The sequence below is a fragment of the Hyla sarda genome, chromosome 2 (assembly GCF_029499605.1).
Source record: "Hyla sarda isolate aHylSar1 chromosome 2, aHylSar1.hap1, whole genome shotgun sequence".
NCBI lineage: Eukaryota > Metazoa > Chordata > Amphibia > Anura > Hylidae > Hyla > Hyla sarda.
Window position 1 is genome coordinate 427309760 of NC_079190.1, and position 27903 is coordinate 427337662.

Consider the following 27903-nt stretch of genomic DNA (forward strand, 5'->3'; position numbering starts at 1 on the left):
GCTGAGGGTCTCATCCTGAGACTTAGTCACTGAGGCTGCTCAGTGACTAAGTCCTGACTGCAGACAACGAATCCAGTTATTGAATTTAATCGAATAATCGTAGCTCTACTGGAGATAGGATACATTCTTTGAACTTTTTGGTGTCAGGAAGAATTTTTAACAACCTCTAACAAACTGCCTACACCTTATAAGGCATTTTGCCTTCGTCTGGATCAACACAGCAGAGCTGAGTAAATTCTCATTACAACTAACCTGTACGTGTATTTTTCACAGTTCGTCAATAGCAAACACAGAAAACCGATGATGTAATACTTACAAGCCACAGACTCCTCCTCTGAAGGACTTCCTGAGGTCCAGTACAGACTCTGACTTTTGCGGAATTTCTTATAAATTTGTGTGTACAAGACTGAAAAAGTCAGCAATGCAAAGAGTAAGATAAGAGAGGCTGCTGCCCATTTTGCTTCTTCAGTGCGTGGAGTGGCAATATAGACTCCAGAGGGCTTCTGCTGACTGGCACCCAACCTTCTCTGGGGCTTTGCTGGCAACTGCACCGTAGGATCCTCCTGGCACCTGCATTCGGGTTTCTTCTTTTTGCTGTCAATCAGAAGTTTTTCTGAAGGCGAGAGCTCCTGCTCAGCAGACTTACTTTGTGGTTGCAGAGGTAGTGTAGTAAAGAGAGCTGTATTTACTGATACTTTACTTTGCTCGGATTCAGAAGAGCCCACAGGTTGTATCCCTGCAGATTTTGTCAACTCCTCTTTATCATCAGCATGGTGGCTTATATCATTGGGGGAGTTCTCTCCAACAGAATGCCCCAAAATTAGCCCAGATAGGCCTGGTGTGATATTCTCAGGAGTAGGTGAAGTATTGTTTGCTAGCATCTCCGGCATTTCAACTTTCTCATTCCCGTCTAATTCTCTGCTGTGGATGTCAGCCTTTAAAACTACTGTTTCGGCTTCCTGAGGCAAATACATAGAATGCCCTGGTGTTATACGATCTGGTGAAGAGCTGATGTTGGCAGCCACAGATGGACCCGAAACTGACGTTTGATTCTTGTCAATTTCCCAGTTTCGTGGTCCAGCTGGTGCGGTGGAGGTTGCACTGTGAGACACATTATAAAAGGCTGTTCCTTGAATAACTGGAGTAACTGGTAAAATAAATCTTCTCCACCTCTTTACATGGCGCCTCCTCAAGCGCGAGCCTTTCTTAGACACGTAATCTACTACCTGAAAGAATTTTTTATATTTAGTTATTTGTTAAAAGCAAAAACAGCTCATCTCTGGCGCACTCACTGCAAAAACAAAAACTCGTTTCAATTGTAAAAAATAAACATTACGAAAAAACTTTTAAAAAGGGGTACTCCACCCCTAGATGTCTGATTGCGAGGGACATTCGTTTAGAGTGTATGGTGCAGTGCCGGAGGTTCGCGATGTCACAGCCACACCCCCTCAATGCAAGTCTATGGGAGGGGGCGTGACTTCCGTCACGCCCCCTCCCATAGACTTGCATTGAGGGGGCGTGGTTGTGACGTCACGAGCGGTGCGTCACGAACCTCCGCCCCGCATCGCTGTTTATTCGGCAAAGAGTGAAGTTCGCTCCAGGCACCAGATGCCTGGGGTGTCGCAGCAGAGATCCCGGGGGCCCCCAGCAATCAGACATCTTATCCCCTATCCCTTGGATAGGGGGTAAGATGTCTAGGGTCAGAGTACCCATTAAGATGTAAGTTTCAGCTGTGGTGAAACTCCTAGCATGACCCTACATCCTAAAGTGGGTGTCTCAGAATAGAAATTGGTGCCATATACTAGCAATGATACAAAGTTCCGTGCAAACACCTGGTTAAAACCCTAGCAAGTGCCATGGCTCCTTCCCTAATTTTTTAATTCAATTCACATCAGTACAGTCAACGGTGTATAGTTTTCTTCCTTGATGTCTACCACTCCAGTCATCCTAATGTACTCAAAATGTATTTCTTCTCTAACAATACAATTGTTTTAAAGGGGTACTCCGGTGAAAACCTTTTTTCTTTTAAATCAACTGGTGGCAGAAAGTTAAACATATTTGTAAATTACTTCTATTAAAAAAATCTTAATCCTTCCTGTACTTATTAGCTGCTGAATACTACAGAGGAAATTCTTTTGTTTTTGGAATGCTCTCTGATGACATCACGACCACAGTTCTCTCTGCTGACGTTATTATAATAATAATAATAACGCTTTATTTATTGTTGTCCTTAGTGGGATTTGAACCCAAGTTAACCACTGAGCCACCATGCTGCCCTTAGCATACATATGCTATGCATGGTTGCTAAAATGGACAGAGATGTCAGCAGAGAGCACTGTGTTCGTGATGTCATCAGTGTTCCAAAAAGAAAGGAATTTCCTCTGTAGCATTCAGCAGCTAATAAGTACTGGAAGGATTAATATTTTTTAATAGAAGTAATTTACAAATATGTTTAACTTTCTGCCACCAGTTGATTTAAAAGAAAAAAAGGTTTTCACCGGAGTACCCCTTAAAAGGTAAGAAGATCAGTAAATAGACTGATCTGTAAATAGAACTCAGCTTCTTACCCGCAACTGCATACTGGAGTCACCGGATGGCATCACAGATGGTCGGATGAGTAAATGCTGGTAGGAACCCTCCTCCCCAGTTTCATACTGTTTTTTTATGTACACATTGTCCCTTAACCAACCAATGATTTCTGTCCTGTTTATGTGAGACATTTCCAGAGTTGAGCACCAAGCAGCTAGTGCAAGGGGCTGAAAAAAGGAGACAAAAAATTAAATGAAAAAAAAAAAGCCATAAAAAAAATTAATACATGATAGTAAATAGGTTCGAAAGAAATCATATTTTAAAAATTGTACCTTTGATGATGGTCCCGGCAGCAGGGTATCTTTTTAAATTTCGTGGCAACTTTAGAGACCGAGACTAATGCAATCAGCAGACGGATTTGCCATAGACTTGCATGGAACGTCTAGCAAATCCATCTTCTTAGGGCTCCAAAGTTGCTGCAAAATTTCAGGGAATATCCTGCTGCCATTACCATCATTGGACTACACAGCTCTATAAACTCTCACCAATTTTTATTTTTTATTTACTCATCTTTAGGCCTCAAAATCTGAAAATTTCAGATGTGTTTTGAGGCTTCTGTAAAACATTTTTGTGCTTTAGTTAATTTCATGGCAATAACAATTATGGTCATAAAAATAAACTGTGGGGTCACAGAGAGCCATTTTCTCTTTGAATTCAACTTTTTGGGTCATTTTTTGATCCAAAAAGAGATAGAGGGAACATAGCCCAAAGGAGAAATCAATCTTTCGGTATCATAGATGCATGTGAGATCCTATTGGTGAATACTGGTATCTCAGGACAAAAAGAGCTCTGCTGAGAAGATTCATAACACAGGCCACTCCAGTGTGACAGTGTGCGGAAATTGAACTTTCTATAGAGCCCTTTTATTCTGGAAAACAGTGGAGCTTTGAGATCAACCATCATATGACCATTTCGCCTTCAAAGAAGAAAACTAGACATTACATAGCAGTACATTCCATTCATTAAAGGGGTACTCCGCCCCTAGACATCTTATACCCTATAAGATGTCTGATTGTGGGAGCCCGCCACTGGGGACCCCCGCCATCTCCCTGCTGCACCCAGGGTTCGTTTAGAGCATCAGGTGCAGATGCTCGTGACATTATGGTCGCACCCCGCTCATGACGTTACGGCCACGCCCCCAATAATGCAAGTCTCTGCTCCACATCGCCAGTCATCCAGCACGGAGTGAAGTTCACTCCGTGCACCAGATGTCTGGGGTGCCGCAGCAGAGATTGCAGGGGTCCCCAGCGATCAGACATCTTATCCCCTATCCTTTGGATAGGGGATAAGATGTCTAGGTGCGGAGTACCCCCTTTAAAGCTTTACTGTCGTATTATAAAACCTCTCACACATCACACAGACATGTCAAAAGTTCTTATCAGCTGAGTTCTGGGTGGTCACAGCCCCACAAACCGCTAAACAGAGCTTAGAGAAGAGCGCTGCTGAGCACTTCTCTCTTCTTGTTGTTGCAGGAGTTTGGCTACATAACTGTGCGCTTCTCCTAGCTCTATCTAGCAATTGGTGGGGGATTTGGGCACCCAGACCACAAATGATCAAAGGTTTTGACGTCTGTGTGACAAATCAGTTTTTTTTTTTTTTTTTTTTTTAAAGTGATAGTAATTCTATAAATCTATGTTAATACACGAGACACTTCTTTTAACCCCTTAAGGACCAAGCCCATTTTCACTTTAAGGACCAGGACAATTTTATTTTTGCGTTTTCGTTTTTCCTCCACTCCTTCTAAAATCCATAACTTTTATATTTCCATCTACAGACCCATATAAGGGCTTGTTTTTAGCGTGACCAATTGTACTTTGTAATGAAGCCACTCATTTTACCATAAAATGTACGGCGAACCCCCAAAAAAATTTTTAGGGAGGAAATTTTAATGAAAACCACAATTTTGCACATTTTGGAGGGTGTTGTTTTCACACTATACACTTTACGGTAAAAATGACATGTGTTCTTTATTCTGTGGGTCCATACGATTAAAATGATACCCATGGCTAGATACTTTTATATTTTTGTACCGCTTAAAAAAAAAATCTAAAAAAACTTTTGTACAAAAATCAGTAATCTAAATCGCCCTATTTTGACCACCTATAACTTTTTCATTTTTCCGTATACAGGGCGGTATGAGGGCTCATTTTTTGCGCAGTCATCTGTACTTTTTCTCGATACCTCATTTGCATATGTAAAACTTTTAGATCATTTTTTATATAAATTTTTTTTTTTATAAAATGTGACCAAAAAGCTGCATTTTTGGACTTTATGTTTACGCCTTTCACCATACGGGATAATTAACATTATATTTTCATAGTACGGACATTTACGCAAGCGGCAATAACAAATATGTTTATAAAAAAAAAATAATAATAATTATGCTTTTTGGGGGTAAAATAGGAAAACTGACAATTTTCGTTTTTATTGGGGGAGGGGATTTTTCACTTTTTTTTAACTTTTACATTTTTCAACTTTTTTTTTTTTTTTTTTTTATGTCCCCATAGGGGACTATCTATCTATTATCAATCCTTTGATTGCTAATACTGTTCAGTGCTATGTATAGGACATAGCACTGATCAGTGTTATCGGTGATCTTCTGCTCTGGTCTGCTCGTTCTCAGACCAGAAGACCCCGGGAGAGCCGGAGCCAGGTGAGGGGACCTCCAGCCGCCATGCTGGATGATCGGATCGCCGCTGCAGCGCTGTGGGCGATCTGATCATCCATTCAAAGTACCGCACTGCCGCAGATGCCGTGATCTGTATTGATCACGGCATCTGAGGGGTTAATGGTGGACATCCGCGCGATCGCTGCTACTATCCGCCGGAACCTGCCGTGTAGGACACGAGCACCGTTCCAATTCTCGCGGTCATACACAGGATGTAAATGTACGTCCTGGTGCGGGAAGTCCCGCCAAACCAGGACGTACATTTACGTCCGTGGTCGTTAAGGGGTTAAAGAGGCTTTACACCAAGAAATGACTGTACTTTTCCCATCAGAGCAATTAAGAACATAGACAGCTAGCAACAATCAAAAGGTCTTATCAAAAACTGGTCTAGTGCCATAGATGTAATATGTAATCTGTACAAACAAATAGGGTCCAAATCCTACAAAGAACAATGTGTGAATTGTATAGGATAGTGAAATTCTTACTCTGTCTTTGGAGAGGGTATGGAGGGGTGTGATAATGTGTTTTGCTATGTAACGTCTGGCCAATGAGGATAAAGCTTTCTTCAGTTTTGGGTGTACACACGGATGGTACAAGAAGGCTACACCGCCATGCTGGAATACAAAGATAACAGACAAATATTACTTTCATAGGTAACAATATATGTACATGCATGAATATTATCTTATCGTATGTGACTTAAAGGGATACCCCGATGTAAACATCTTATTCCCTATCAAAAGTATAGGGGATAAGATAAGATGTTAGATCTCCGCTGTGGAAACCTAGTCAGTCAGTGCATGGAGCGTACTTCATTCTGTGCCTGATGACTGGCGATGCCGGCCACAACACCCCCTCCATTCATCTCTATGGGAGGAGGCGTATTGGCTATGTACTAGCTGTCACGTCCCCGCCCATAGACAAAAGGAGGGGGTGTGGTGTGACATCACGAACACAGACATCACGCTGCTGCCAGCCCGGAGACCCCAGCGATCTAACATCTTATGCCCTATCTTTTGGTAGGGAACACTGTGGTCAGACAGAAAGGAAATTTAAAGAGAAAAGAACTTCAGGTGGATCATAACAGTAGCTGATAAGATGTTTTTTAATAGAAGTAATTTACAAATCTGTTTAACTTTCTGGCAACAGTTGATTAAAAAAAAAAAAAAAATGTTTTCCAGTGGAGTAACCCTTTAAGGCCACTATAACTATTAACGCAAGATAAGATTTCAGCAATGTAATTTTTGTTACATGGGATTGCCCCTTTAAGAATATTATAATTTAACCTAGTTCTATAATGCGATGTGACTGGGTCCTATGTCTGTATATACTGAGATATATTGAAAATAAAATTTTCCAACATATTATGGTTGACCCATAGACTTTGACAAAAATAAAAAAATAAATAATAAATAATACAAAATAAAAGAGAGTCTGTTACTAAAGAGTGTAGTCTTGTTTAGGAACAAACCACATGGTCGTTAGTAAATCACAACTGGTCTATTAAAATATATGGGTGTACCACCTGTATGCAGCAGCATATATAAGTCAGAATACCTTTTGGAAGGTATTCCAACACATACCAATAACAATGTGAATGGGGTCTTAAACTTTACCTGTATTAAAGCGGTAATCCTGCGGAAACCTTTTTTTTTTTTTTTTTTTTTTTTTTTTAAATCAACTGGTGCCAGAAAGTTAAACAGATTTGTAAATTATTTCTATTAAAAAATCTTAATCTTTCCAGTACTTATTAGCTGCTGAATACTACAGAGGAAATGTTTATATTATTGGATTTCTCTTCTGTCACGACCACAGTGCTCTCTGCTGACATCTTTGTCCATTTTAGGAACTGTCCAGAGCAGCATATGTTTGCTATGGGGATTTTCTCATGCTCTGGACAGTTCCTAAAATGGACAGCAGAGGTCAGATGAGCACCGTGGTCGTAACATAAGAGAAATCCAAAAAGAAGAAAAACCATTTCCTCTGTAGTATATGGCACCAGTTGATCTTTAACCTCTTAAGGACGCAGGGCGTATGGATACGCCCTGCATCCCGAGTCCTTAAGGACCGAGGGCGTATCCATACGCCCGTGGGAATTCCGGCCCCCACCGCTAGCCGGTTGGGGACCGGAGCCGGATGCCTGCTGAAATCGTTGAGCAGGCATCGGGCATATCGCCCAGGGGGGTCATTATGCCCCCCCATGTCGGCGATCGCCGCAGATCGCTGGACAATTCAGTCCAGCGATCTGCGGCGATTCCAGGTCAATCGGGTCTCCAGTGACCCGGAATTACTGGCTGTTCGGGGCCGTCTCTGACGGCCCCGAACAGCCAGAGCCTGCAGGGGTGAGGTGGCACTGGTGCCACCTCACGATCGCCCTGATTCGTCGGCCGGATTACCGGCCGACCAATCAGGGCGCCTGCTGCGGGCGTCACTCCCGCACCCGCTCCGCCCCTCTTCCGGAGGGCGTGAGCGGGAAGATGACCCCGGGTGCTGGGGACCCCGATCCCCGGCGTCCATGTTGGGATCGGGGCCCCAGGAGCGGCGGCGGCGGCGAGGGACAGCCTGCGATGGAGCAGCAGCAGGAGGCGAGTTACAGCCTCCTGCTGTTGCTTAGCAACAGCTCCCAGCATGCAAAAAGGGCATGCTGGGAGCTGTAGTTATGCAACAGCAGGAGGCAGACCACCACAACTCCCAGCATTCCCTTATGGGCATGCTGGGACTTATGGTTTTGCAACAGCTGGAGGCACATTTTTTCTATGGAAAAGTGTACCTTCAGCTGTTGTATAACTACAACTCCCAGCTTGCACAAACAGCTAAAGTGCATGCTGGGAGTTGTAGTGGTGCATCTGCAGGTTGCATAACTACAACTCCCAGCATGCCCGTTGGCTGTCGGTGACTGCTGAGAGTTGTAGTTTTGCAACAGCTGAAGGCACACTTGTTGTTTTTTTACCTAACTCAGTGTTTCACGACCGGTGTGCCTCCAGCTGTTGCAAACTACAACTCCCAGCAGTCACCTTACACCATGCACCGTACATGCTGGGAGTTGTAGTTTTGCAACAGCTGGAGGCACACTGGTTTTGAAACACTGAGTAAGGTCACAAACTCCGTGATACATAAACAGTGTGCCTACAGCTGTTGCAAAACTAAAACTCTCAGCATGTACAGTCTGTCAGCGCATGCTGGGAGTTGTAGTTTTGCAACAGCTGGATGTCCCCCCCAATGTGAACGTACAGGGTACATTCACATGGGCGGAGGCTTACAGTAAGTATCGGGCTGCAAGTTTGAGCTGCCGCAAATTTTCTGCAACAGCTCAAACTGCCAGCGAGAAACTACTGTGAACCCCCGCCCGTGCGACTGTACCCTAAAAACACTACACTAACACAAAATAAAATAAAAAGTAAAAAACACTACATATACACATACCCCCTACACAATCCCTAATTTAGGCCTCAAATGCGCATGGCGCTCTCACTTTGGATTTCAAGGCAACAGTTAAGGGTCACATATGGGGTATCGCTGTACTCGGGAGAAATTGGGCTTCAAATTTTGGGGGGTATTTTCTGCTTTTACCCTTTTTAAAAATGTAAAGTTTTTGGGAAAAGAAGCATTTTAGGTAAAAGTTTTTTTTTTTTTTTTTTACATATGCAATAGTCGTGAAACGCCTGTGGGGTATTAAGGTTCACTTAACCCCTTGTTACATTCCCCGAGGGCTCTAGTTTCCAAAATGGTATGCCATGTGGGGTTATTTTGCGGTCCTGGCACCATAGGGGCTTCCTAAATGCGGCATGCCCCCAGAGCAAAATTTGCTTTCAAAAAGCCAATTGTGACTCCTTCTCTTCTGAGACCTGTAGTGCGCCAACAGAGCACTTTTCACCCCCATATGGGGTGTTTTCTGAATCGGGAGAAATTGGGCTTAAAATTTTGGGGGGTATTTTCTGCTTTAACCCTTTGTATAAATGTAAATTTTTTGGGAAACCAAGCATTTTAGGTAAATTTTTTTATTTTTTTTTACAGATGCAAAAGTCGTGAAACACCTGTAGGGTATTAAGGTTCACTTTACCCCTTGTTACGTTCCCCGAGGGGTCTAGTTTCCAAAATGGTATGCCATGTGGGTTTTTTTTGCTGTCCTGGCACCATAGGGGCTTCCTAAATGCGGCATGCCCCCAGAGCAAAATTTCCTTCAAAAAAGCCAAATGTGACTCCTTCTCTTCTGAGACCTGTAGTGCGCCAGCAGAGCACTTTTCACCCCCATATGGGGTGTTTTCTGAATCGGGAGAAATTGGGCTTCAAATTTTGGGCGGTATTTTCTGCTATTACCCTTTTTAAAAATGTAAAACTTTAGGGAAACCAAGCATTTTAGGTAAAAAAAATTATTATTTTTTTTTTACATATGCAAAAGTTGTGAATCACCTGTGGGGTATTAAGGTTCACATTACCCCTTGTTACGTTCCCCGAGGGGTCTAGTTTCCAAAATGGTATGCCATGTGTTTTTTTTGCTGTTCTGGCACCATAGGGGCTTCCTAAAGGTGACATGCCCCCCAAAAACCATTTGACGCTCCTTCCCTTCTGAGCCCTCTACTGCGCCCGCCGAACACTTTACATAGACATATGAGGTATGTGCTTATTCGAGAGAAATTGGGTTTCAAATACAAGTAAAAATTTTCTCCTTTTTACCCCTTGCAAAAATTCAAAAATTGGGTCTACAAGAACATGCGAGTGTAAAAAATGAAGATTGTGAATTTTCTCCTTCACTTTGCTGCTATTCCTGTGAAACCTGTAAAGGGTTAAAACGCTTACTGAATGTCATTTTGAATACTTTGGGGGGTGCAGTTTTTATAATGGGGTCATTTATGGGGTATTTCTAATATGAAGACCCTTCAAATCCACTTCAAACCTGAACTGGTCCCTGAAAAAAAGAGAGTTTCAAAATTTTGTGAAAAATTGGAAAATTGCTGCGGAACTTTGAAGCCCTCTGGTGTCTTCCAAAAGTAAAAACTCATCAATTGCATGATGCAAACATAAAGTAGACATATTGTAAATGTGAATTAAAAAAAATTATTTGGAATATCCATTTTCCTTACAAGCAGAGAGCTTCAAAGTTAGAAAAATGCAAAATTTTCTAATTTTTCATCAAATTTTGGGATTTTTCACCAAGAAAGGATGCAAGTTACCAAAAAAATTTACCACTACGTTAAAGTAGAATATGTCACGAAAAAACAATTTCGGAATCAGAATGATAACTAAAAGAATTCCAGAGTTATTAATGTTTAAAGTGACAGTGGTCAGATTTGCAAAAAATGGCAGTGAAAAAGGGCTCAGTCCTTAAGGGGTTAAAAAATTTTTTTTTTAAATTACGTTTTCCATGGGAGTACCCCTTTAATACTTTCAGCCTCCTACCCTACAAACTAACCAGTCAGGTGTCTCCTCCGTGACCTTTCGTAATCTCACAATTCCTAGATAGGATACATTATTCTTTATCAATGTTGCTCTACAACAGGTTACAATGCAAATAAAGTCACAGTAAAGCCATACAAGACGGGAGGTGTCTACAGCAAACACTTCAGAAGTAACAGTTCTAATGAAATGAATGTGCACTATAATAAAAGTCATAACATAAGCAGTACAAAAGAGACTAAGAATTATCAATGCACAAAGTTACATGCAACAGACACGGCATTCAACACCTAATATACTGAATAAAAGGGGAACTCCCAAGAAAAGTCAATATGACTAACCAATATTTATTTTTATTTCTCTAGATTATTTTGCTCCAGAATACAAGAATACATGCCATGCACCATATTTGGGTAGAGCAACGTTTTGGAAACAGCGTGCCTGCTGCTGTTGTGAAACTACAACTCCCAGCATGCCTGGACAGCCGAAGGCTGTCCAGGCATGCTGGGAGTTGTAGTTTCGCAACAGCAGCAAGCACGCTGTTTCCAAAACCACTGGTATAGACTACAATAGGCTGCTCATCTATTCCGGATGTTTTGGGTATGGTGTACCTTCTCAGTCCGTGCAGGGGTCTACATTGTCGCTGTTGTCTGTACAGAATAGACCAGAATTCTAATACCCACCTGGAGGTTGTGAACCCATTGCTGAGGTGGACAGTAGATATATTCACCATACTTGGCCCATGTGTGTCTATGTGCTCCACTGCATAAAAATAAATAAAAATATTTGATAAGTCAGAAAATACCATTAAGAAAACTAAAAAATACAATATAATAAGCCACAATTGCAACTAGTGATCATGATCACACAGATATTTAGATTCCTGGCGCCTGCTGTCACAGTAAATTGCAGGTTGCAAAAGGACCACATTCTCTAGCAGTAAAGTGTTACGGTCTTTAAAATTAAACTTTTGACATGTCGCACAGACAGATTTAAAGTTAACATTGGACAGGGGCTCAGTGCTGGGACCACTCTGATCATTCGTTATATCTGGGTGAAGTATACAGCAGTGTACGCAGCCCTACTGATGCGCCCCTTTCCGCAGAACGCCGTATATATTATATATATATATACGGCAGGTGATGCAGTGGATTTGTGCATCCCGCCGCGTATATATGGCATTCAATTAAATGACGCGCCAGCGGCATCCCGCGTGTTAAACTAACCCGCTCCGGCTGTCTCCGGCAGCAGGTAAGTCCTCCATCAGGACCAGGGACCAATCAGACGTGGTCGCGGAGGTCTCTGATTGGTCCGGGGGTGGGTGGTTTCAGGCGGTGGGTGCGATTCGGCGGGCAGCGCGGAGCTCCAGCATCGAGGAAGAAGATCGTTGGCGACTTGCACAACTACAGCTCCCAGTGCTGTCTGAGAATGCTGGGAGTTGTAGTTTCGCTACATCTGGAGGACCACAGTTTGGAGACCACTGTATAGTAGTCTCTAAACTGTGGCCATCCATATGTTGAAAACGGCTGTCTGGGCATGCTGGGAGTTGTAGTTTTGCAACTGCTAGAGAGCCAAAGTTTGGATACCACTTTTTGGTGACTTTTTTTTTTTTTTTTTTTTAGGAAGCACATGGTACTGCTGCGTGTCACTTAGACCGATATCTGCAAACTGTGGTCCTCCAGATGTTGCAAAACTACAGCCAATGGATGTCTGCTCCTAGCTTTTTATGGGGTGCAGTTTTTCTTTCTTTATTTTTTACTTTTTTGGGGGCATAGGTGGTCCATGCCACCAGAGACTTTTCTGCACTGTGTGGCTGAACCGTAACCTGTGTGCAGATTGTCCTGATTGTCGATCAGTGAATTATTACTGATAAGCACTTTTTTGGGTAGACTTTTTTTTTTGCTCTTTTTGGGGGAGTTGCGGTCCAGCCACACAGTGCAGAACAGTCGCTGGTGGCATGGACCACAAACACCCCCCAAAAAAAATAAAAAAAATAAAAACTACACCCAAAAAAAGTGCTGATCACTAATAAGTCGCTGATCAGCAATCAGCGCAGTCTGCACACGGGGTATAGCCACACAGCACAGAACAGTCGCTGGTGGCACAGACCGTAAACACTCCCCAAAAAGTGCAAAAAAAAAAAAAGGCACTGCAAAAAAAAGTAGTAAATGTAAAAAGCACTACACTACACATTGAAATAAAGTGAAAACACTACATTCACATATATTCCCCTCCCACAGTAAATATGAATACCCCGAGGGCATTTTGGTGGAGGCATACACCATGCGCTTGCCTACGTCACCGAGAGCGCCAATGAGGAAGAAAAAGACCCATTTCTTCCTCCTTCCCAGGCATCATACAGTGATGATGAGCCCCCAGAAGACGGAGCCCCAGGGCAATGCCAGTAGAGGTCCCCATACTAGTGACCCTGTCCAATATACAATTCCCCATCACCCTATATAGGTGACCCCACCTGGACCTCAGTCCAGAAGACTATGAGCCACTGATTTCTGGGTTTGTTGGCTGCCCAGAAATCCGAATTGACCCCACAGTCCTCACTGAAATGGACTTTACGTTTTTTTTCAGCGAGGACTTTGTCAATTCTTTTGCAGCCCGATGCGTTCTTGTGCACACGGCAGAATTTCCGCGGCAGATATTTCTGCAGTGGAAATCTCAATTCCGGAGTCCGCAGTAAGTATAGACATGTCTATTTTTTCTGCGGAGTCCACACAGAAATACATTGCCGCCTACGAAACAGCGCACTTCCAAGCACTCATAGCGCCGGCATGTTCTACCAGCACTCTGCTTTCGGTGGAATGTCTGCATGGAAACGCGCATGGAGCCCCGTTGTATTTCAAGGCGACAGTTTAGGGCCCCATATGGGGTATTTCCAGATTCGGAAAAAATTGCGTTACTTATTTTGAGGCGCTTTTTCTCCTTTTAACACTTCTGAAAATGGAAAAAAAATAAATAAATAAAATAAACTTAAGCTACACCAGCATGTTCATATAAAAAAAATATTTCTTTTTTTACACTAACATGCTGGGTTTTTCCTTTACAGTCATGCACGTAAACCCCTGAAATTTTTCAAGAAAATTAAGTATTTCTCAGAGAAAAGGATTGCAGTAACACATGTTTTTCTATACACATGTTTAATTCCCTTTGTGTGTATTGGAACTAAACATAAAAGGAGTAAAAAAGCAAATTGGACATAAGGTCACACCAAACTCCAAAATTGGGCTGGACAAAATTATGGGAAAAAAAACATTGTTTCAAGCATGTGATGTTCCTTTAAACTCACCTGTGGCAAGTAACAGGTGGGGGCAATATAAAAAAAAAAAAAAAAATCACACCTGAAAGCAGATAAAAAGGAGAAAAGTTCACTTAGTCTTTGCATTGTTTGTCTGTCTGTGCCACACTAAGCATGGTCAACAGAAAGAGGAGAAGAGAACTGTGAGGATTTGAGAACCAAAATTGTGGAAAAATATCAACAATCTCAAGGTTACAAGTTCATCTCCAGAGATCTACATTTGCCTTTGTCCACAGTGCGCAACATTATCAAGAAGTCTGCAACCCATGGCACTGTAGCTAATCTCCCTGGGCGTGGACGGAAGAGAACAATTGATGAAAGGTGTCAACGCAGGATAGTCCGGATGGTGGATAAGCAGCCCCAAACAAGTTCCAAAGATATTCAAGCTGTCCTGCAGGCTCAAGGCTCGGGGGACATTAGTGTCAGCGTGAACTGTCCATCGACATTTAAATGAAATGCTATGGCAGGAGACCCAGGAGGTCTCCACTGCTGACAGACATAAAAAAGCAAGACTACATTTGGCCAAAATGAACTTGCCAAAATCCTTCTCGGAAAACGTCTTGTGGACAGATGAGACTAAGATAGAGCTTTTTGGTAAAGCACATCATTCTACTGTTTACCGAAAACTGAATGAGGCGTACAAAGAAAAGAACACCGTACCTACAGTGAAATATGGTGAAGGTTCAATGATGCTTTGGGGTTGTTTTGCTGCCTCTGGTACTGGGTGCCTTGAATGTGTGCGAGGTATCATGAAATCTGATGATTACGAACGGATTTTGGGTTGCACTGTACAGCCCAGTGTCAGAAAGCTGGGTTTGCGTCCGAGATCTTGGGTCTTACAGCAGGTCAATGACCCCAAACATACATCAAAAAGAACCCAGAAATGGATGGCAACAAAGCGCTGGAGAGTTCTGAAGTGGCCAGCAATGAGTCCAGATCTAAATCCCAATGAACACCTGTGGAGAGATCTTAAAATTGCTGTTGGGAAAAGGCGCCTTCCAATAAGAGAGAGACCTGGAGAAGTTTGCAAAGGAAGAGTGGTCCACCATCCCGGCTGAGAGGTGTAAGAAGCTTATTGATGGTTATAGGAAGCGACTGATTTCAGTAATTTTTTCCAGAGAGTGTGCAATTAAATATTAAGTTAAGGGTGCCAATAATTTTGTCCAGACCATTTTTGGAGTTTGGTGTGACATTATGTCCAATTTGCTGTTTTTTCCTCCCTTTTTTGGTTTAGTTCCAATACACACAAAGGGAATAAACACGTGTATAGCGAAACATGTGTTACTGCAATCCTTTTCTGTGAGAAATACTTAATTTTCTTGAAAAATTTCAGGGGTGCCAACATTTACGGCCATGACTATTTTTCATTTTCACAAGAGGTAAAAGAAGAAAAAAACCTCAAGATAAGTAACAAAATTTATCCTGAGTACGAAAATAACCCATTTATGAGCATTTACACCCCAGAGGTGTCTGACAGATTTTTGGAACAGTGGTCCATGAAAATGAAAAAATTGTATTTTTCATTTGCACAGCCCAATGTTCCAAAAGTCTGTCAAACGCCAGTGGTGTTTAAATGCCCACTGCACCCCTTGTTACATTGTGTGAGGGGTGTAGTTTACATAATGGGATCACAAGGGGGGGAGGGTTGTCTGCTGTTCCGGCACCATGGAGGTTTTGTAAACGCACACGGCCCCCGACTTCAATTCCAAAAAAAATCTCTCTCCAAAAGCCCAATGGCACTCCTTATGAGCCCTGTAGTACACCCGCAGACCACTTTACATCCACATATGGGATATTTCCATCTAAGAAGAAATAGTCTTACAAATATTGGGAGGCTTTTGCTCTTATCCCTTGTGAAAATAAAAATTTGGGTTAACACCAGCATTTTAGTGAAAAAAATAAAATGTTTCATTTTTACGTCCAACTTTGCGGTGTTAAGGCTCCCTGTACCCCTTGTTAAGTTCCTTGAGGAGTGTAGTTTCCAAAATAGTGTGCCATGTGTTTTTTTTCTTTGCTGTTCTGGCACCATGGGGGCTTCCTAAATGTGACATGCCCCCCAAAAACCATTTCAGCAAAATACTCTCTCCAAAGTCCCAAAGTTGCTCGTTCCCTTCTGAGCCCTGCTGTCGTGCCCCTGGCTATAACTAGTGATAGATGGGGTCTCAGAGACCCCAACTGATTTTAACTTATGACTAAAATAGCACTTAACAGCTAATTTGCATATAAAAAAACACAGCATATAAAGCTACTAAACATAGTGTCCACTAGACAATAATGTCCTCTGTTCAGCAATACCAGTGGTTTAATTCAGTCAAAACGGGTGATACAGTATGTCCCTGTTGAAAAAGAAAGATACCTTATACTAAAAATAGACAATATGGGGGACATTTATCATTGCATTTATAGCAGTTTTATTTTTTTGTCTATTTGGTGCAGTGCGTTTTTTTTGTTTGTTTTTTTACAACTTTTTGGTGACTTTTCAAATAGATATTCTTCACAATGTCACGTATTTATCAAATTGTGAAAAGTCACAAATTTTTGCACAAATACTTCCAAAAAGTTGCAAAAATACATCAGCCCAGACCTGGCTTAGCTTAATGGTTTATTTGTAGAAAAGTCGCAAAATTTGGCATAACCCATAGACCAGAGAAAATCTTCAAAATGTTTATGTACACAAAGTTTATCAAATACATTTGGTGCACCTGCACATTACAAGCACCAAAAAAAAAAAAAATGCTTCACCTACACCTGCAATGATAAATGCCCCCCCTACATGTTTAGGTCCTGTAAAATACTTTAAATACAGATAAAACCAGTATGCAACCTTTGTAAATAGTTCAGAGCCCAAGGCAGCTCCGTATGTAGAGAAAACACAGACTACTGCACTACTTACCTGTTTGGTATCGCAGTGGTGTAAACTATGGCAGTGTCTGTGCACACATGTGAGGGGATCTACAAGAGATTATGTAACACCATGACTCAGGGGTTAATTCACAGGCTTCATTACCAACACATAACCTTAAAGCGAAACGGTCATGAAGTTTATATATATATATTCTTTGCAGTCACTGACAGTCGAATAGGCCAGGGGCTCGCTATGCCCTCCTGCCGCCACACCTATCCCAAATACCTCAGCGCTCCTCCGGCCAGCACTCGCTCCTGCTGTCTGACATCGCTGCCGGTACAATGCTAGAGGCAGGGAGCGAGTGAGCTCTCTAGCATTGCACTGGCGCACGGAGATGTGAAACAGCGGGAGCGGGAGCTTGATGGCGAAGCGCTAACATTGCCCGTTCTCTTTTTGTGTGCCTGTATTCACTAGAGATAGAGAGCTCACTCGCTCCCCTCCTCTAGCATTGTACCGGCAGCGATGTCAGACAGCAGAAGCGGGTGCTGGCCGGAGGAGCTAGTGCTTGCTGTGTAAATTCCTGTTGGTCGGCGCACACATAAAAATCAAAGGGGGCGCATGCGCTGGGACCTGTGTGTCCATCACATAGCAGTCCCAGCACTGAGGTATAGGGGGATAGGTGTGGAGGCAGGAGGGCATAGCGAACCCCTGGCCTATCTGACTGTCAGTGACTGCAAAGAAAAGTGTTTTTGTGGTAATTACAACTGGAATAAGGTAAAAGTAATGCTGGATTAATAGTCTACACATAATACACAGACTATGGATAGTTTATATGCCCCAAACTCCATGACAGTTGCGTTTTAATAACACACACACTGGTCTCTATTACAAGTTCCTTCATAACAAAACAGAGCTTGTTACATATAATGGATACATTATATATTACAGACTTGCAGATTTTGGAAACATTTAATAAAAGGTCCTTATGGTAAAAATACTTTTTATCCATAGGTCTTTAGTAAAAATTGTGCTTTGTTTATCCTGTATTTTCTTTATTCCAAAAGTTTTCATTGGCTCCTCAAGCAAAATAATAAGGATCAGTGCAGAAGAGACAAAAAAAAAAAAAAAAAACATCCATGTTTCGGGTCTATAATCCTTTGTCGTAGTCATGCTTCAGTTTTGTATGTGGGAATGGATCACCTATAAGGAGGAGAAGGATGGTTTCCTCCATTCCATTCCCCTCTCAGCTTTACATACATAAGCAGGATGTTCCATGCTGCTTATGTATGTAAAGCTGAGAGGGGAATGGAATGGAGGAAACCATCCTTCTCCTCCTTATAGGTGATCCATTCCCACACACAAAATGCTCAAGAGAAACTATTTGATACACGGGAGACAACATTATCTACACAGACAATGGCCGACATTTATCATTGTAGTGTTAGTGATGCTTTTTTTTTTTTTTTTTTTTTAAACACCTTTTTTTTCTGTGCTGGTAATTTGTAGGAGAACCAAATTTATTAAATGGTCAAAAAGCATTTGATAAATTTTGTGCAGGTCACATTTTCTGAAATCTCTATCTTCACATACACCAAAAAAGCTAAGCTAAACCTGGGCTGGTGTAGTTATAGAGACTTTTCAATGGCTTTGCGCCTTTTTACAAAAAAGCGCAGTTGATAAAACCCGTCCATATCATGTGCATTGCCAAAATCAGCGGATTGCAACTCAAAATCAGCAGAAATCTGTAAACTAAAAAGGCGCAAAAAACCTTGCTTGCTCCTTTTTAGACAAAAAACTGTCTAAAGACAATGATAAACGTGGGCCAATATCTATGTAAACACTGATACAGCGTAATTCATGCAAAATAAAAATGCTACATTAAATGTACACAGAGTGTCTACATAAATTATACAAACCAATAAATGTAAAATTAAGTCAGTCATGTAGCGGAGAGAAGATCAGAACATACACCCAAAAGGGTTCTCTGTTCTGCTATGCTCTCTGCTCTTCTGACTTTTTCTATCCCTGAAAATACGAATCTGGACAGACTCCCATGCTGATTACAGATATATTTATACGTCAGAAACAGAATAAGCCTTTAATGTATTTCTATTATTTAATTTTTCACTTTTGCCTTTACATTTTTTCCTCTTTGCTTTTAATAGCCATAACACCTTTATTTACCACTTACAGCCCCATATGAGGTTTGTTTTATTCAGGACCAATTGTACTTTGTACTTACAAAAACTATTTGTGGGGCAAAACAAAAACAAAACAAATTTAGCAACACTTGAGAGGGTTTTGTTTCTGCACCAGTTGAATTGCTTTTGTTTTCCACCTAAGTACCCTTTTAACATTTTATTAGCTTAGTCATTTTGACACATGCCACATTTTTGTTTATTTTTATGTGTATATATATATATATATATATATATATATATATTTTTTTTTTTTTTTTTTTTTTTTTTTTTTTGAAAAGTTTGAAAAAGGGGAGAGGATTTAAAGGGATATTCCAGTAATTTTTTTATTTGACTATGCTACAAGGGCTGTAAAGTTGGTGTAGATCATAATATAGTGTCTGTACCTGTGTGTGACGGTTTTCTCACAATTCTTATATGAATTTCACCCCAATATTTATTTTTAACATCATACAAAATGACTGTTGTCTCAGATTTTTCCCAGGTTGCAATGGGTCCGAGACCTGACTCACTAGTCAGCTGATGACAGGGAGCCTGTCTGCTTCAGTGGGTGGAGGGATCAATCTGCAACTAATGCAACAGCTGTAGGCACCCTGACCGAAAACCATAGGTCTTTTGAATGGATGCAGCTCATTTATGTTTCAATGGGTTGGGTGGCTGATGTATGGGAGGTAGGAAAATGGAATTATGGGATTTGCAGTCAAAAAAAGAAAACTGAAAACAGAAAATACCAGTTCACAAAAAGCTAGCCACACAGTGTTATGGTAATCTCACAACATAGCCATTTAGCCCCAAGACAAGTGCAGATCCTTCCTAAGCATGTCCATTACTGTCTGCCAGGTACATACTAAAATCACCTTATGGTGGATAACCCCTTTAAGACATATTAGGGAAGGGGTTTAGTAACATTTAAAAAAATATATATTTTACAATTTTTTTTAGTCCCCATAGGAAGATCGCAAACAATGCAAAATTACACAGGCTGCCTGTATAATATATCAAAAAGTAAACTGAAATGTGAAAAAGAATTCTGGACAATAGAACTGGAGGAATGGTGGGAAATATTAAAAAATATCAAAAAGTCATCTATAAATTTAAATCATAAAATCTCTCAAATTTAAATGATACTCAGATTATGTTAAACACGGGAGACCTTATTTAGAATGGTTAAAAAAAATTGATTCAAACTGCCCCAAATGTTAAAAGGGAAGCGCAGACCTTTATCATATGGTATGGGGACTGCAAAAGAAATACAAAAGCTGTGGGAAAAAGTATTCAAAAAACTGAAGATAATTTTGGTAATAAACTAGAGTATAATTTTTTTTATGGCCATTTTTTGGATTTGGTACTATAGCGCAAAAGAATTTAATGTTGAAACTATTGGGATTAATGAAAATTGTAATATTGAGAAACTGGTTTGCGCCTCGGTCACCACACATGAAAGAATGATACAACTTAGGGGGAGATTTATCAAAACCTGTGCAGAGGCAAAGTTGCCCATAGCAACCAATCAACTTGCTTCTTTCATTTTTCACAGTCCTTGTTAGGAATGTAAGAAGCGAGCTGATTGGTTGCTATGGGCAACTGGGCAATTTTGACTCTGCACAGGTTTTGATAAATCTCCCCCTTAGTCGGTAAAGTAAAAAAATTTGAGGTCATATATTATCAAGGGAAAAACATAGGCCCAAGAAAAGAAAGAACGGCAAGATTGGAAGTGAAAATAGGATTTTGTATGGGCAAGATTAACAAGAAGAGGGGTGGGGGGAGGTAGCTAGTACTAGAAGGGAGGGGTTGTGAGTATATGGGATGGGGGGAAAAAAAACTAATAATAATGGAGAATTGTTTCATTGTTTGTAATGTAATTGTGGAAACAATAAAGATTACCATATTTATCGGCATATAACACGCATTTTTTTAGGCTATAATTTTTAGCCTAAAGTTTATCTGCGTGTTATACGCCGATAAGCCGCTGCAGTTCAATGATTTAAAGCGGGCGCTTTAAAATCAATGAACTGCAGCGGCTTTTGCAGGTCCAAAGACCTGCCATCGCTGCCCGATTCTATGCCCCTGCCTATCCTGGGGTCCAGATACTGCCGGCGCCGCTGCCCCATTGCCTCCCCCATCCCCGGTTTTATAATTACCTGTTGCCAGGGTCGGGTCCGCGTGGCTTCTGGCTCCGGTGTGGCGTCTCCTGCGTCGTTGCTATGGGCTGCGCAATGACGAGTGACATCGCGTTGAAGACGTCACTAGTCATTGCGCCTCGGAGCGCATAGCAACGACGCAGGTGACGCCACACCGGAGCCAGAAGCAGCGCGGACCCGACCCCGGCAACAGGTAATTATAAAACCGGGGATGGGGGAGGCAATGGGGCAGCGGCTCCGATGGCATGGGGGAGAGAAGCGGCGGCAGCAGGGCTCTAGACCCCCAGGAAAGGCAGGGGGAGAGAAGCGGGCAGCGACGGCCTCTCTCCCCCTGCCTTTCCTGGGGGGGCTTCTACGGGCTCAGAAACAGTGTATCGGGGTTTACACATGCACACACACGCACCCTCATTTTACCAAGGATATTTGGTATATCCTTGGTAAAATGAGGGTGCATGTTATAGGCCGGTGCGTGGTATACCCCAATAAATATGGTAAATAAAAAAGAAAAAAAATAATTATACAGGTTGCCTGTCTATTTGGAGCGCTGATCGGACAGACCAAAGCACGGTAAGGGACCTCCGTCCATGCTCTCAGCTGATCGGCACCCCTTTATTTTGCCACGGGGGTCCCTATCAACTGCACTGAGCCAACCGGCAACTGAATTTTAATGATAGGAAAAGACTAGTGAACTAAAGTCATGCTTACCTCTTGCTCATACACAGATGTAATACTGGGGAGTACCTGTTCAACAGAAATACAACAATGTATAAATAAGTACAACCCATAAAGCACCACGGTCATACTAGTTACAGTAAAACATAGTACAGATGAGTGCGACTTGGTAAAATTATGCAGGACTCTACTAGGTACTGAACATGAGGGCATTTAGGCTACATGAAGAGTCACATGTGAATCGCCTGAAAAATGAAATTACATCAATGTGGTTGGATTTCTCTGCAGTAGATCAAAGGTCAACCCCCACCTTGCTTCCCATAAGGTTCCTTCCACAAAATTGATTTGAAAAAAAAAAAACATTTGGAACGCCTATGGCGGCACAGTCTCACATAGCAGCCATGACACAATGTCTGTGTGAAATTATATCCTTTATATCAGCATTTGCCAACCAGGGTGCCTCTAGCTGTTGCAAAACTACAACTCCCAGCATGCCCGGACAGCCGAAGGCATGCTGGGAGTTGTAATTTTGCAACAGCTGGTGGCACCCTGGTTGGGAAACACTGCTCTGTGTACTTGTTAACAGGAAATCACATTGCATGGGATAGATATGAATGGATACATTCTATGTGCCATGATATGGAATAAAGCAGAAATTATTATCTTACCTGACTGGGCAGGGAAATATAATCATCAGCGCAAGTATATACATCTTCAGCCGGCAGGTCCAGCTGTATATGAGACTGAAAGAGTAAATGGGATAGTATAAGAAACGATTAGAAAAAGGCTGAACATATAGACAAGGATCCTGTAGGCTGCTTTACTGTGTGAGCTGGAACATCTGTCACTCACAACAGTTTCCATGACCAAAAAAAATAAATAAAACGCCATGTGGCCGACACTACATCTCGCAGAACGTCTGTGGAAATGTAAACAGCCCCCGTGCTCCCTGATATAAGCTGCGCAAACATGGAAACATCCTGGAGGTCAAGATGAAACAACGTCACAAGAACGACACGTCTTCCAAAGGAAAAAAATATATACCTTAAATTATCGCAACTATGGGACGTGTGTACAGAAGTGACTCCATGTACGAGCAGACACGGGTGCTGTATAGTGGTGCTTGAAAGTTTGTGAACCTTGCTAAATATTATAAATATGATGTTCCTGATGAGGTGACAGTCTGTGGTACAACGTGGCGTTGGTGGATGGAGCAAGAAATGATGTCCCAGATGTGCTTAATCTGAGGAACGGGCGGGCTAGTCCATAGCATCAATGCCTTCCTCTTGCAGGAACTGCTGACACACTCCAGCCACATGAGGTCTAGCATTGTCTTGCATTAGGAGGAACCCAGGGCCAACCGCACCAGCATATGGTCTCACAAGGGGTCTGAGGATCTCATCTCGGTACCTAATGGCAGTCAGGCTACCTCTGGCAAGCTCATGGAGGGCTGTGCGCGCCCCCCCCCCCCCCCCCCCAAAGAAATGCCACACCATACCATTACTGACCCACCGACAAACTGGTCATGCTGGAGGATGTTGCAGGCAGCAGAAGGTTTTCCACCGCGTCTCCAAACTCTGTCACATGTGCTCAGTGTGAACCTGCTTTCATCAGAGAAGAGCACAGGGTGCCAGATGTCCTGCACGGTGTTGGGCTGTAAGCACAACCCCCACCTGTGGACATCGGGCCCTCATACCACCCTCATGGAGTCTGTTTCTGATCATTTGAGTGGATGCATGCACAAATGGCCTGCTGGAGGTCATTTTGCAGGGCTCTGTGAGCTACTTGTGTGGTAGGTTGTAGACTCCGTCTCATGCTACCACTAGAGTGAAAGCACCACCAGCATTCAAAAGTGACCAAAACATCAGCCAGGAAGCATAGGAACTGAGAAGTGGTCACCACCTGCAGAACCTCTTCTTTATTGGGGGTGTCTTGCTAATTGCCTATAATTTCCACCTGTTGTCTGTTCCATTTGCACAACACCATGTGAAATTGATTATCAATCAGTGTTGCTTCCTGAGTGGACAGTGTGATTTCACAGAAGTGTCATTAACTTGGAGTTACATTGTGTTGTTTAAGTGTTCCCTTTATTTTTTTGAGCAGTGTCCTAAGCATAACCGCGGGCATCGGAGCGATGCCCGTGTCATGCGCGGCTGATCCCGGCTGCAGATCGCAGCCAGGGACCCGCCGGCAATGGCCGACGCCCGAGATCTCGCGGGCGTCCGCCATTAACCCCTCAGGTGCCGGGATCAATACAGATTCCGGCATCTGCGGCAGTGCGCGATTTGAATGAATGATCGCCCGCAGCGCTGCTGCGGGGATCCGATCATTCATAACGCCGCACGGAGGTCCCCTCTCCTGCCTCCGTCCGGTTCCCGGCGTCTCCTGCTCTGGTCTGTGATCGAGCAGACCAGAGCAGAAGATGACCGATAATACTGATCTGTTCTATGTCCTATACATAGAACAGATCAGTATTAGCAATCATGGTATTGCTATGAATAGTCCCCTATGGGGACTATTCAAGTGTAAAAAAAAATAAAAAAAAAATAAAAAAAAAAGTGAAAAAAAAGTGAAAAATCCCCTCCCCCAATAAAAAAGTAAAACGTCCGTTTTTTCCTATTTTACCCCCAAAAAGCGTAAAAATTTTTTTTAGAGACATATTTGGTATCGCCGCGTGCGTAAATATCCGAACTATTAAAATAAAATGTTAATGATCCCGTACGGTGAACGGCGTGAACGAAAAAAAAAAAAAAGTCCAAAATTCCTACTTTTTTAATACATTTTATTAAAAAAATTATAAAAAATGTATTAAAAGTTTTTGTTATATGCAAATGTGGTATCAAAAAAAAAGTACAGATCATGGCGCAAAAAATGAGCCCCCATACCGCCGCTTATACGGAAAAATAAAAAAAAGTTATAGGTCATCAAAATAAAGGGAATATAAACGTACTAATTTGGTTAAAAAGTTTGTGATTTTTTTTAAGCGCAACAATAATATAAAAGTATGTAATAATGGGTATCATTTTAATCGCATTGACCCTCAGAATAAAGAACACATGCCATTTTTACCATAAATTGTACGGTGTGAAAACGAAACCTTCCAAAATTAGCAAAATTGCGTTTTTCGTTTTAATTTCCCCACAAAAATAGTGTTTTTTGGTTGCGCCATACATTTTATGATATAATGAGTGATGTCATTACAAAGGACAACTGGTCGCGCAAAAAACAAGCCCTCATACTAGTCTGTGGATGAAAATATAAAAGAGTTATGATTTTTAGAAGGCGAGGAGGAAAAAATGAAAATGTAAAAATTCAATTGTCTGAGTCCTTAAGGCCAAAATGGGCTGAGTCCTTAAGGGGTTAAAAAAAAATATATATATATAGAATTTTTTTTTTTCCTGGAATACCCCTTTAACTACCGTAGGGGGAGAAGAAAAAACAAAACAAAAACGCACACATTGAAATGTATAGGCTGCGGCATCAACCATAAGTTTCAGCTGGCTGAACGTAATACTTTTGACTACGTGTTGCCTCCTTTACTTCTGTAAATATTTTTGTTGGACTGTAAGCGCATACAATGTATTTCTTCCCCAGGCATGCTGGGATTTGTAGTTTTGCAACATACGTAGGTCCACAGGATGGAGACCACTGGTCTATCGGATACATTTTCCAGGAATACGTTCCACATCTACGTGAAACCTACACTATACAATCATGATGTGAAGCCGGCAAGAAGTGCGGCCGCAAACCGCTTTTACTGTATGTGAACACGGACTACAACTGTTGTTCTTTACCGCTACAGCATCCATGTGTGTACGTTTTTGTGTAAAAACACACATATCAAAGTTAATGAAGGGGGCTTCATGTAGCCCCCCTATTGCTGGGATCTCCTTTAGATACATGAAGATGGGGGAGTGGACTAGAGACAAAGCCATGATAACATTTGGTTACATAGAAGAGTTGTTTCCTAATCAGAGGCTGCTGCAAAACTACAACTCCCAGCATGCCCTGACAGCCCATGCTGAAAATTGTAGTTTTGCAACAGCTGGATGTCCACAGATTGAGGGCGCTGCTTTACAAGTGTTTCCCAACCAGGGTGCCTCCAGCTGTTGCAAAACTACAACTCCCAGCATGCCCGGACAGCCTTCGGCTGTCCGGGCATGCTGGGAGTTGTAGTTTTGCAACAGCTGGAGGCACCCTGGTTGGGAAACACTGCTTTACAAGCTGCATGGGGACTTGTTACCTAGTATGCACTTCCCCAGTGAACACTTGTTGCAGGAGTAACCGGGACCGTATATGTAGCGGAAGAGACGGAGTAGAACTCACCGGGTCACCGTCACACGGAGCGCCACCGGCAGCCGGATGAGCCCGGGTCAGGAGCAGAGCCAACACCGCACACAGCCCCCACATCCCGCACTACATCCCGGACACTCGGCCTGCACACGACGTCAGCGCAGGACACCCTCCGTCTAGCTCCTGCGCGTGTCCACCAATCAGCGAAGCCAAAGCGCACAAAGTCTCATTCTATTGGTCATCCCTAGCACCGCCCACCAAGCCTGTCACGCCCCCTCGTCTAGTTCTATTTACAGTGCGAAAATTTGTTCCGTTCAGGCAACAAGTATTAAACCTCAGAAGGCTGGGCCGTGTACACACGAGTGCGGAGTGCTGGAGAAAACGCACACAGATATGGGCCTGTTATGTTGTGCACAGGGCAAAGCTACTGCACTCTCCAATGCCTAACACGGTCCATTTCCCTTCTCTACTACTAACTTGTATAGCAGTGTTCTCTAATCAATGTGTCTCCAGCTGTTGCAAAATTTTAACTCAGCATACCCAGACAGCCAAAGGCCGGGAGGGACTTGCAACACTCAAGGCCCCTGGACCAAATAAAACAAGGGCTCCCTGGAAGACTCCGCCCCTGGCCACATTTCTGTCATGCCCCTATCCCACCCAAATACCTCATGCCCCACTCCTACACACAAAATACAATTATATATATATATATATATATATATATACAGTATATAAAACACGTTAACATAGCTAAAGATAATTTTCCAGGACCAATAGTACTAGTAAACAAGGAGGAAATATATACTGTACCACCACACAATAACTGGATAATACCGCCATACTGTACTGAATAAAACCACTATACACAGACCAGTATTCCCCCATACAGTGCATACATACAGTACATATAGTGGTATTTACTAGATATCAGCTGTGCACAGGATCTTTATATCATATAAGTGATTATACACAGGACCATATGGCGGTAGATATCAGCTGTACACAGGATCTGCATACTATATAAGTGATTATATACAGGATCATATAGAGGTAGATACTCTCTGTACACAGGATCTGTATACTATAAGTGATTATATACAGGACCAAATAGATGTAGATACCAGCTATACACAGGATCTGTATACTATATAAGTGATTATATACAGGACCATATGGCGGTACATATCAGTTGTACACAGGATCTGCATACTATATAAGTGATTACATACAGGATCATATAGTGGTAGATACCCTCTGTACACAGGATCTGTATACTATATAAGTGATTATATACAGGACCATATGGCGGTACATATCAGTTGTACACAGGATCTGTATACTATATAAGTGATTATATACAGGATCATATAGAGGTAGATACCCTCTGTACACAGGATCTGTATACTATATAAGGGATTATATACAGGACCATATAGATGTAGATACCAGCGTATACACAGGATTTGTATACTATATAAGTGATTAAATACAGGACCATATAGATGTAGATACCAGCTGTACACAGGATCTGTATACTATATAAGTGATTATATACAAGACCATGTAGATGTAGATACCAGCTGTACACAGGATCTGTATACTATATAAGTGATTATATACAGGATCATATAGAGAAGTCATGCAAAAGAACACATGCGTTAATGGATCAAAACATTTTATTGTTACAAAATGCATAAAAAAATACATGAACATTTAAAATCATTTAGAAACATGTACACAATTACAGAGATGATGTCCAAAGTGAACAAGAACAAGAGGCGGTGGCTAATGGG

The 27903-nt window shown here is 42.0% G+C and overlaps 1 protein-coding gene across 1 annotated transcript in view; it reads right to left on the minus strand.

Moving 5' to 3' along the window:
- Nucleotides 1–26289, minus strand: part of TP53I13 (tumor protein p53 inducible protein 13) — a 42413-nt gene extending 16124 nt beyond the window's left edge. Inside the window, exons 1-8 of the mRNA XM_056559017.1 lie at nucleotides 26144–26289; nucleotides 22486–22560; nucleotides 21851–21886; nucleotides 16855–16913; nucleotides 11335–11413; nucleotides 5743–5871; nucleotides 2568–2756; nucleotides 317–1226 (exon numbers count right to left, since the gene is read on the minus strand). Of these exons, the coding sequence (XP_056414992.1) occupies nucleotides 317–1226; nucleotides 2568–2756; nucleotides 5743–5871; nucleotides 11335–11413; nucleotides 16855–16913; nucleotides 21851–21886; nucleotides 22486–22560; nucleotides 26144–26227 (1561 nt within the window). The 5' untranslated portion in view covers nucleotides 26228–26289. The remainder of the gene's footprint in view (nucleotides 1–316; nucleotides 1227–2567; nucleotides 2757–5742; nucleotides 5872–11334; nucleotides 11414–16854; nucleotides 16914–21850; nucleotides 21887–22485; nucleotides 22561–26143) is intronic.
- Between the last annotated feature and the right edge of the window lie 1614 nt (nucleotides 26290–27903).